Raw genomic sequence first — 12042 nt, 5'->3', positions numbered from 1 at the left:
ACAATGTTTCAGTTTCATCATGACGCTAACATTGTGAGCAAGGTTTATTTAATTTTGAACAACATCACTGTGGCATGTAGTTCTTTTATTAACACCATCCATACTATGGTAGGTATTCTGAACACATATTACATTTATGAACCCTCCCCATACTGATATTAAAACCACCTTTTATCTTTTCCCACACTCTGATAGACTGATTAAAGCACTTTTGTGTCACACAAAAGTCTGACACTGACGTAACAGAGCGCATTTCCGGATGCCGTCAGCCAATAGAATGAGAGTACGGTATCAGACTGCCTACTAAAAATCCGCGATGAGGTGGAGTTGCAATCGTTGTTGCGTGAATGCGCACTGTATATAATAATTTTCCTACTTTTCGGATGTTCTTTAGAGAACTTTCGATGTGTTCTTTATGTTCATGTTTGGGGTGATTCACTTAGAGTGGTGGTTCCCAACCTGGGTTCGATCAAACCCTACGGGTTCGGTGAGTCGGTCTTAGGGGTTCGGCGGAGACGGAGGTCAAGACAAAACACCTGATACGAAGTGTTGGGTGTTTTGACCGAACATACACGAATCACTGTGTACGTTTGACACAACCTGTCAATTTGTGATGACACGCCCCCCTTAGCCATCACAGGCTGCAGGTGATCACGCTACATCGATTAGCCTACCTATGCTAGATGGGATTTTGCGCACTCAGCATTCTGCAGGATTTGCAATGTCAAGTTGAGCAACTCTAGTCTCGCACTGGTAGAAATAAAGGAATACTTCCTTAAGCTGCATGGAAAACAAAAGAAAAAGACTGCTGTGAAAATGACATAAGAGTGGCACTTGCCAAGGTGAAGCCACGCATATCTAGACTGGTCTCTCAATAACAACAGCAGAAGTCAATGATTTGCAGGTAGGTAATTTCATGTGAGTTCATGCCCTGTCTTGGTTTTGTTCTTTGAAAAAGGTGACATTAATGCACAATTCATTAAATACACCAGTAAAACATATACTTATGTTTTATATTTGAAACTTTTTTTCAAATTTTTTTATTAAAGAAGGGTTCGGTGAGTGAGCATATGAAACCGGCAGGGTTCGGTACCTCCAACAAGGTTAAGAACCACTGACTTAGAAGCTGTACTACAAGTGATTTGTGTGTGTGTGTGTGTGTGTGTGTGTGTGTGTGTGTGTGTGTGTGTGTGTGTGTGTGTGTGTGTGTGTGTGTGTGTGTGTGTGTGTGTGTGTGTGTGTGTGTGTGTGTGTGTGTGTGTGTGTGTGTTTCGAACTATTGATGGAAGAACAACAAATCAATGGGTGGTGAAAAAATCCCTCTTCATCACAGCACTCTGGTGATGAAGCACTCTTGTTCTCTGTGTTGCTTATTTATTTTTGTCCTCCATTCCCATCAGTCTCACTATAGTTCTGTCCATCTCTCTCATCTCTTTCTTCTTTGCCTCCCTTTTATTCAGTCTTTTCAAACTCCAAACTTTGTTTCCTGTGTTCTCTATTTCAGACTTCAGCTCCTTCCTTCTTTTTGTGGTGTGTCTGATAATAACACATGGGCTTTCTAAAGCTGTGCCTGTGTTCTCTTACTGTTTGACTTTCAATTTCTACCTCCTTTATTATAGCAAGCAGCAAGTAAAACATCAATAACTTGAGACGTGCATCTTTCTTTATTTCCCTGCTAACCTCTTAGTCTCTGCCTTTTTATCGTCTCTCAGAGGTAAATAACAGGTCTATAGTGTTGATCAGATGCACACCGCCTCTCCTTTACAGTCTGGATCTCACTAATGAGTAACATTGATCGTGCCACACTTTACCTTCATCACACAGTCAATGTTCACACTCATCTACAGAACAGGAACACACACATCCACACAAACACACACACACACACACACACACACACACACACACACACACACACACACACACACACACACACACACACACACACACACAGACAATCGTTCCCTCACCGTGGACCTGGTTGATCTCAGAGTTCTGGGACAGAATCTCATCAGCCAGCTTCTGTGCAGTGGGCAAAACTTCGGTGTGGTGTACTGAAATCAGATACTGGACGAACTTCTGCAGCTGATCTCTGCTCATTTGGAACAGGGTTTCTGAGATGGGCAGGTGCAGTTTGACCTGCTCGGGCTTCCGTACTCTGTAAAGTGACAGCGCCACTACATGGGCGCAGTAGAAGATGTCTTTGTTGCCGCAGGTACATGTTACTGCTGTGATTTTGCAGCGGTCGAAGCTTACGCTTACGCTGCAAGCGAGTTCTGGGGACGAGGGCGTGGCGGGGTCCGTCACCGTACCGCTGAGATGGAAACCTGAAAGATCGACAGAGAAAAGGAGAGTTATTGTTTGAGGAAGATCTTTTAAAAGAGTTTCACAAAGTATGCAGGAATATCCTTACTTCAATGACCTCAGATCAATCAAGGACAAATGTGATGATCAGTCAATCATTGAATAACATAGCAAGAAAAAAAACTGAAGCGGTGTTAGACTCTCAAATCTATTTGATTATATTTATATATATTGATTATATTATATATCTGATTTCACTCTGGGTTCTGAAATTGTAACAGACTCGTTCAATAGTTTGTGACATTTTAATGAACAAACCTGATTGATTTGTCAAGAAATATGATGGAAATGATGAAAATAATCATTGGTAGCGGCCTTGCATTTACTTAATACTTAATGTTTTTATTCATTTACCAATGAACTAACCAAGCTATTTTTAGTCGGTTAATTAATAGCTGGGTTCACACCGGTCATCTTTGATGATTTATCCAACTGCCATTCAGAGCCAACACAAAACTGAACTGGAGTTTTGTAAATCTCAACCCACTCAAGACCTGACTGACTAGTCTTTTGAGACAGATTGAACCGGTCACAGTCACCTGCCCAAGGCCTCGTGGTTTCTTATCATGAGAGCATGATCAGAACCAGCTGTTACGAGGCTCAGAAACAGTAAATGAACCTCAAAGAAAGCGGGATGCAGGAACTCAGATGGTAGATCTGCTCCAGGAGGAGCTGAGGCAGAGTCGAGGCTGTTATAGCATGAATTATACAGCCTTCTGTTTGAATATTATGTTTGATCTCCTCGTGATTGTGCTGTCCGGAGGTACGGCTAGTCATTATGCGAGAATGAATATGAATGAGTAGGGTGGGGTCCCCGGCAGTGGGCTAGAACACACACACTGATGAGCATATGAAAGAGGTGTGCGTACGCCGAACCGCAGCGTGAGATCATGCATTTATTAATATGGGAGTGGTTAGGAGATCCAGAGAGTAGCTTATGAATGCATTTATGCACTCAGGAGAGAGCTCTGAAATGCACGCCGACCATGCAAAGACATACGTATCCTAAATATGTTTATCAAAGGGCTGAGCACGTGCATCGCTGTGATTTCATGCATGTACTAATGCAGGTATCAAAGTGTTTTCTAGACCTCCGCATTAGGTGGGTGGGGAGGGGCGGTTGTTGAATATTTCATATGGTATAGGGGGGGTTCAGAGTCCATAAGCCAATGAAAAAGAGGTCAGGTCAAAGTAGTTCTCCTTCCTGGTTGATGGGCAACATGCTGCAGATGCATGTGAGCAAGAAAATGAGAAGGAAGACAACCGGGTCAGCACCACTGGCTCTAGCGTAGGCCTCGCCCTCAGGACATATAGAGAAATAAAAGAAGCTGCTTATAGAGGGCAGATATTCCTCCTCTGCAGCCTCCCTAAAGTAGTGCCTTAGGAAACTAGTTTAAATACTAAGTGGAGCACATATCTCCTTTGGAGTCTAATTAAACTCCAATCCAAATTCCAAGAAGACAAGAGTATCATGCAAATGGCTGCAGCTAGGAAGAAGAAATTTATAATAAATAAATAAAAATGTGTATATAGGCAGCAATGTCTCCTCTCCTACCATGTTTTATGAAAATGTATCTAGTTTGCTTGTAATGGACAAAAAAATTATCGAAAAGAAAAGTGAAAATCTGGATCTACAATATTTCTTCTATGGTACATGATCCACCTTCCCCCACTTCATTGTAATCCATCAAGATCAAAAAAGCCACATCTGGTTAAGTTTTAAAGGTGAAAAAATGGTGATTCAATACAACCATTTATCTAGATCCAACATTTTATTGGTTCTTCCCTGCCCCCTGGGCCCAACTCTCACGCAAGTTTTGCCAAAATCCATGAAGTCGTCTTTATGTAATCCTGAAAACAGGCGAGCAACAACAAACGGCTACTTCAGTTAATACAACAAGCTCCACGTGAGTTAAGCCGAGTTACAGGGATTTATACATTCAAATTTAAAAGAAAAGCTCCTATAATGAGGATGTTTGCCAGCCGGCAAGAGCATCACAACAAAAGTACCCATGTTTTTTCTTTTATTGTAATATATAACTAAGAAACGTTGGCTGGAAATGTTTAACTTCACAGATAAGCTTTTCAGCCCTTCCAGCCAGCTGGCAGATGAAGTCCTGAGCATTCTGTGTGTTAATACTATTCTCAGAAGCAGGGGTGTGGCTCTAATATGGAAGCCACTTGCATGTGCTGTGATCAAAGTCTATATGTTTACAGCCATGTGAGAGACAGAGAGGAAGAAGAGACACTCTGCGTCACTCTTCAACAAGACAAAAAGGTTTACATGGCGCAGCTGTGGCGAGAATGGAAAGCTCACCAACCTAACAACATACAAATGAGCAATGGCTGTCAATACTGGCTTGTGTGTGTGTGTGTGTGTGTGTGTGTGTGTGTGTGTGTGTGTGTGTGTGTGTGTGTGTGTGTGTGTGTGTGTGTGTGTGTGTGTGTGTGTGTGTGTGTGTGTGTGTGTGTGTGTGTGTGTGTGTGTGTGTGTGTGTGTGTGTGTGAGGGACAGTGAGGGAATGAGAGAGAAGCTGAGTCCAGAGAGGGGAAAGAAAGGGAACATCAAAAACATGTGGGGCTGTGAGAGCTCAAAGTAAAATCAACCTCAGACACACACACGTACACACACACACTATCATAAAAACAGCTGCACTTTCTTTTGCATGCGTTTTCCTCACTTTTCTAAATGAACAGGAATGCTTTAACAAAGAAAATTCACAATGTGTCATCGCATGAAACAAAAATATAAACAGCGGCGAAGAAAAAAAGAATTGTCCTTGTTTGAAAAGTCTGTTATGTTCCACTTTGCTTCAATGAACACTAATTCTGCTGCCTTCCAAGCCCGGTTATGCGCCCCTCCCTTCATCCACATTCCCACAGCTCTTTTTCCCTCACTCTCTGACAGATGGGTAGGTAATGAGTTTCGCCTTTCCCCGTCCAATCGTCTGGGCACCAAAAACTGCCCCTTATGCCAAAAATGCCCTTTTAATTTAGCCAAGCACTGAGTACAGGGATATTACTGTTTAGACACACACACACACACACACACACACACACACACACACACACACACACACACACACACACACACACACACACACACACACACACACACACACACACCTCCCATGACTCCTGGTTGGGTGGGTATGAAACCTTCAATGTCTCATGTGCTAGCTATTAAAGAACCCGGTTTCCCCCTCACCCAGTCCGCCCAGCTCCCCTCCCCGAGTCGTGCTCTTTTCTGTGCATGTTCAAGAGGCCAGGGTTGGCTTTCAAAGTAACCATGGCGGCCATTTTTAGAACAAGGACTCTGTGAGGTTGCCCTAGAAACCCCTTCTGACCGCCCTGGTGAAATCACACTTGGCCCAAAGAGCTGTGTCAGGCAGTGAGAACAGTTTATGAAAGAGCGAGTGAGAATTAGTGTATGTATATATATATGTTCAAATCCCACAAAAGGCCTGGCGGACCACCCACACTCTTTGGGGGAGCGACATCAAAGCATTCCCTCAAATAGCACTTAGCTCTATCTTTTCGAGTTTTGAAGTTGTCCGAGTGCCGATAAGCCAGCATGCGCTCTTTTAACCAGCTAGGACCACTTCTCTCTATTCATCAACCCAGGGCCCCACAAATACCGGACTCCAGCTTCTATTTCAGCAAGGAAAAGTGTAGACTAGGACCTTCAACTCCTTCAGCGTACATCTTCTGTGATGGAAGAATACCGCCTTTATTTGCCATCTTCAGCTTTAACCAGATTTAGCTTCCCTCATGAAGGCAGGCTGCAGGTATCGGGCCGGGCCTCAGAGGCATGCCTGCCTAAGCACAAAGGTGGCCAGTGTTCCAAAATCAATGGGGCAAATTAGATTGCGCGACGTGCATATATTTTCCACAATCAAATTAAGATACCAATTGAGTAGAGGAAAATTCGGCCCAACAGTGGGAAGGTCATTATGTCTGTTGGCTGAATTTCTTAATGAGTGACCGTTGCCTAAATCTAATATGGCAGCGTTCACTTCTGACAGCACACGTTTTGTTTGCCTGTGATTTGGTGTATGAAATAGGATGAAAACGAAAATGGCTGAAGTGATCAAAATTAAAAAGGGAAAGGAAGAGGAACAGCATTTTATATTTAAGGCCCATTAACTTAGCTTAGATCCACTTCAGTTTTACAGCAATTTTGCCTTTGAGCTGCAGAAAAAAAGAGGAACATAAAAATAGAGCTGTTTACAGAAATTTAAAGTTCTCCCAATCATTTGCAAAGCAACAGAGTGTTGGGAATCACATTAATAGTCACACCTTTGATATACAGTAATCCCTCGCTTGTTCACGCTTCAAGATGCATGGCTTCCCTACATCACAGATTTTTAGTCACATGATACCGTATGCGCATTCTATTGGCTGAGAGCATCCAGAAATGCGCTGCAATCCGTGAGTCTCACAACGCTGCGCACTTCCATGAAACACAAAAGTGCTTTAAATAGTCCATAAGAGTGTGGGAAAAGGTAATACAGATATAAGGTGGTTTAATATCAGTATGGGGACGGTTCATGAATGTTTAAATTACTGTAAATAATAAAATAAATAATTTGTCGCTTGGAACGCATTAACCGTGAGTAACGAGGGATTACTGTACATCAAGGCATCAAATGACACACTGCTAAAAGTAAAACCACTAACTATTGGCCTGGCATGCACACCGCAACTGTTTAAGAATTCTTTTTGTACAAGGATCATTTATATGACATTGTTATTCCAATAAATGAGGCTTCAATTGAACTCCTACCAAGTATGGAGAGTGGACTTGTACTATTGACAGCTCTAACACGGCTCATGCCTTACATAGACCAAAGATAGTCTCTTCAATCCTCGCTGAGAAAAGGCTGCTGGACTGGAATCCAATCTGTTTGATTGGATTGAACCGAGAGGCCCTACTGAAAGAAGACGTGAACTACAGCTCAAGAAAAGCACAGCTCTGCAGCAGGTCAAGGGAGAGTCAAGCATTGTTGGAAAGCGCCCCCCCAACCCCCAACCCACCAACACTACCTCCATCCCAACCACTACTAAAGAAGGATTTCTTCGAGTTTGCCCAATTAATAAGGCTACAAAGATAGTTGCGAGGCCTTTCAGCCTTAGTGTGTAACAATGTGTGTGTGTGTGTGTATGTGTGTGGTCCTATAAGGAAGAACCCATACAGAGACTATAAACACAGATCAATGCTGTTCTGCAGGAGGCCTTGCTACAGGCATGTGTTTGCATGGATGTGTGTCGGAGGTGTGAGACAGGCTGGAATAACACAGCTGAGCTCCAGGAGTGCCCATATTTATGCCTTAAACCCTCTAGTAGACCAACCCCCCCCCCCCCGAGTGTGTTTTCATTACTCACACTTCCACACACATGTACACACTATCTCACAATCTGAATCCCATCAGACAAAAGCAAGCATAAATTAATGTTTGGAGACATTCAGTGAATGTAAATGGTCTTACTTCCGCTCAAGATTCTGACAGCAAAATCTGCATGCTAATCAGAGGGATGGGGGAAAAGACCGTGTGTGTGTGTGTGTGTGTGTGTGTGTGTGTGTGTGTGTGTGTGTGTGTACGTCTACTGTGTGGGTGATTGGAGTTGTCATCAGCTGGCAGTTTAAATGACAGTCAACTACTGGGCTGCTGCCACTTAGTTGCCATGCGGCACATCAGGAATGACTTGCAATTTTCTAACTATCAGTTTCAAAATGGATTCTAATTTTTGTGGGATTGGGCCTGTCAGACAGAGCTGGTGTCCCTGCTCTGCTGATTGATCCCAGAGTTTGGTGTACCGATGGGGATGACCGGTAAAGCAACACAAGGAAGCCTCTGTTCAGGGACATGACCTAAGTAAATCGAAAAGGAAAAAGTGATGAGAAAATGAGTTCCATTAGGAATAGATGGAAGACCTGGTTAAAATAAGCCCAAGATTTGGAGACAGAAAAATCTTTGGGCCTTTCATATTTTTTCTTGGGTGACTTTCTGCTAAGGGATAGTTTGACCTTAAGGAAAATTAGCCTTCACATTTACGAGACGAGCTGGATGGGAAGATTGCTGTCATGTCCGTACATTAAATATGAAGCTGGAGCATGTTATTTTAGCTTAGCAAAGACTGGTAACAGTAGAAAACAGCTCGCCTGAGTCCATCCAAAGGTAACACAAGCTGCCTACCAGCAGCTCTAGTGCATCATACCTCATTTATTTCTTTGTACCAAAATCAAAACGACAGAAACTATAATACCAGATTCCATCTTGACCATAAACAGTAACTTCCTGTCTACAGGAGAGGAGACAGGAAGTTACCTTTGGGTTTTGCCAGACTGGATGTTTCTCACTGTTTTCAGTATTAATGGAAAGCCAAGCTAACCAACTACTGACCAAAAATTGTTAATTCCACAAATAAAAACTATCCATCTTCCCCAGCAAATAACTATTCACAAAAATACAGATAATACAGACAAAAACATTTTTTTCATGCTTTTGACCATATAGATTAAAATTTCCAACTAGGCAACACTTACGAGTCCCAACCTCTGCCAAGGCAGCTCAGTTTCTCCACGATGTAACTGCATTTAAAGACAACAGTCTTGTGAGAACTACTGTATACCCTGATAATGTGAGTCACTGACCATGAAAACCCACGCCTAGAAGTTGGAACCACTTTATTACTTTGTTGGGATCAGAAACACAATGTTTTGCTATTTGCAGTTTTCTTTAAGATGTCGCTCAGTTACTTTCAAAGATACTCCAAAAAGTTACCGCACCATTAGATCTTAGATGAGAGTCTGTCGTGTGAATTTGCACTGGAATTCAATTCATGGCATTCACAATGGCACTTGTGTGATACTGGGTTAACTTCTCATTTCACCACTCTTCAACAAATCTGTTATCATGGAGAAGTCAGTCACCTGTTAATTCCGTCTCCTGGCTCTATATTAACTATACATTAACCCAATCCACGAGCAAGGTTCATTAGTGTGAATGAAATTACAGCTGGCTGGAAATGAATGTGTGTAATTAGCAGGAGTGTGTCTCTGTAGACCCAAGCAAGCTATAGATGGAGGTAATGGGGTCCATTGAAAAGCCATTGTCTGCTTCTTCACCATTTGAGTATCTTTCTAATCACAAACCTAGACTATATGGCCAAGACGCTATAGTGGCGCAGCGTCACAGGCCTGAGTCGACCAGTAAGACTTCACAGAAGACAGGGAGAGAAGATTAAACAAAGGATACAACGTCGTGAGGTAGTATTTTAGTCACTTTTTAAAAGCGTGTTTACGAGGTTCGATATGCGTTTGTCAGACCTTACGCTTCATTTGTATGCGGAAAGTGTGCCAAAAGTGACATTTGCTGTGTCTGTCGGAGGTAATAACAGATTTGTTTCTCTTGCTTAATTTGAACTTTGTCCCATAAATCCTTTTGGGATGAATCTTTTTGATAAAACAGCTTTAAAAAAAATAAATGTATTGACATCAAAGCCCACTGACAAAATGACAAAAGCTAGAGCGGCACACAGGCGAAACGCTGCTTCTGCTGTGGAAATTAACGTGGCTGAAAGTGAGGATAATTAATTTGCTTATAAAAATAGGTGGGCTCCAACGGCCCTGGGCTGAACACTTGGAGCGCACATGTGCATGTATGTGTGCAGTGGTGGTTTTAAGTTCACTCCTTCATGCCAGGAAATAACCTTACACTCTCTACCCTTCCCATTTTCGTTTGGAAAGTCACTCACCAATACACACACACACACACATGTACACACAACCCCACCCGTCTGACACACACTCATGATGGCTTCATGCATGCACGCATACTGGCTTCAGTGACTCCTTCCAGCCAACCCTCTCTGCTCACAAACAGCCCCTCCTCTTTCCTTTTTCTCTCTCCAATAATTGACTCCTCCCCTGTTCCCCCCCTCCCATAACACACACACACACACACACACACACACACACACACACACACACACACACACACACACACACACACACACAGAATGTTGCCTAGCCCTAAGCTGACCCGTTGTGTGTGTACTGACGTCACTTACTAGACAAGGAGAGGCATCATTCCAGACAGACACACACACACACACACACACACACACACACACACACACACACACACACACACACACACACACACACACACACACACACACATATACACACACACACACACACACACACACACACACACACACATACACACACACACACACACACACAGGCCCCAGCCGAGGGGGGAAGCTACATTCCAGCACAGGCACACAGACACACAAACACACATCACCACGCTGGCGGTGGGAAGCATGGGGAGCGCTCAGCTGTAGCGGGGAGGTGGGGAGGGAGGGGAGAGGGCCGGGGTAGGCGAAGGGGGAGTTTCGGGGAAGGGAGGGGGGAGCGATGGCTCTGAGCCAGTGTTCCTCTGAGCTCAGCACTTCCCCTTTCAGCTCCAGCCAGCCGCCAGTTTGCGTAAGGCAGCCCATGCAGGCCTGCCGGCATGTGCTTAACCCCTTCCTTCCTGGAGTCACCGAGGTCACACTCGCTCTTCTCTGTTCAGCGGCACATGCCACATCCTGGTGTAAACCCGTTCCTGCCCAGAATACCCAAAGCATCTCAAGGTCCAGACCGAACCATTAAACCACTGAGAGCACTGACTCGCTTACTCATATCTCCATGTTATTTCCTGACCCAGATAGAAACAAATACACACTCAAAATGTTGAATTTTTTTACACAATGCTTTCCAGTTTTATTTCACTGTATATTCATCTTTCTTTTACAATTGAAACAGGCCAAAGAACATGTTCAGAACAAACCATTATAGATACACACCCATTAATTAGCAATCATCTTAGACAAATATGTGGCTTGCAAGCTAATCATCTTAGCACAGATTTGTTTTCTCTTTGTAATTTCATTAGACAAAGTGTGAGTACTGTATTGAGTATGGCATGTGTGCATTTTATCAAGTCAGCTGTTCATCCATTAACCTTCCTGGATGAATATGTGGGCTAAAGTGTGCGCTGTAACCACAGAGACGCCAGGCCTCGCACACCCTACCCCGATGAAAAGTGTCACGGCTCACGCTAACCACTGTGGACACGGCGTGGGGACGGACAGGAGGGAGCGAACGAGGGAGGAGGGCAGGCGCTCTCACATTTAATATCACTTGACACGCGTCATGCAGAATCTCGCCGACAGTCGCCGAGCCCATCTCAAGTCCGCCACCCAGTCACACGAACACACACACACACACACACACAAATGCGAAGTCGCAAATTCAAAACAAAGGCAACCCAAAAATGACTAGAGTTCACCCTTGTTCCTCGCAGGTAATGCATGCATTCCAGGAACCACACGCAATTAACCAATTCTGCGATAGAACGACAAACTACTTATCTTATTATTTACGGTAATTTAAACGTTTATGAACCCTCCGCATACTGATATTAAACCACCTTCTATCTGTATTACCTTTTCCCACACTTTTAATGACTGTTTAAAACACTTTTGCTGTCTGCAGAGAACAGGAATAACCAGAATGAAGGATGAGGGAAAGGGAAGACAAGGTGAGGCAGCGATGGAAAGGTTGAATATTTCTCTGCTGAATCGTGGTGGTCGATTCTCTTGACTGCAGGCTCTTCCTGTAAA

At 43.5% G+C, this 12042-nt stretch overlaps 1 protein-coding gene across 1 annotated transcript in view; it reads right to left on the bottom strand.

Annotated features, from left to right (window-relative positions):
* The window catches only part of LOC137592388 (zinc finger SWIM domain-containing protein 6), a 49746-nt gene that overhangs the window by 23267 nt on the left and 14437 nt on the right, over positions 1-12042 (bottom strand). The window contains exon 2 of the mRNA XM_068310533.1: positions 1971-2327. Within this exon, the coding sequence (XP_068166634.1) occupies positions 1971-2327 (357 nt within the window). The remainder of the gene's footprint in view (positions 1-1970; positions 2328-12042) is intronic.

This window comes from Antennarius striatus, chromosome 3 (assembly GCF_040054535.1).
Source record: "Antennarius striatus isolate MH-2024 chromosome 3, ASM4005453v1, whole genome shotgun sequence".
NCBI classification, from domain to species: Eukaryota; Metazoa; Chordata; class Actinopteri; order Lophiiformes; family Antennariidae; genus Antennarius; species Antennarius striatus.
The sequence above is the reverse complement of the archived record's forward strand: the minus strand, read 5'-3'. Positions and strand labels throughout refer to the sequence as shown.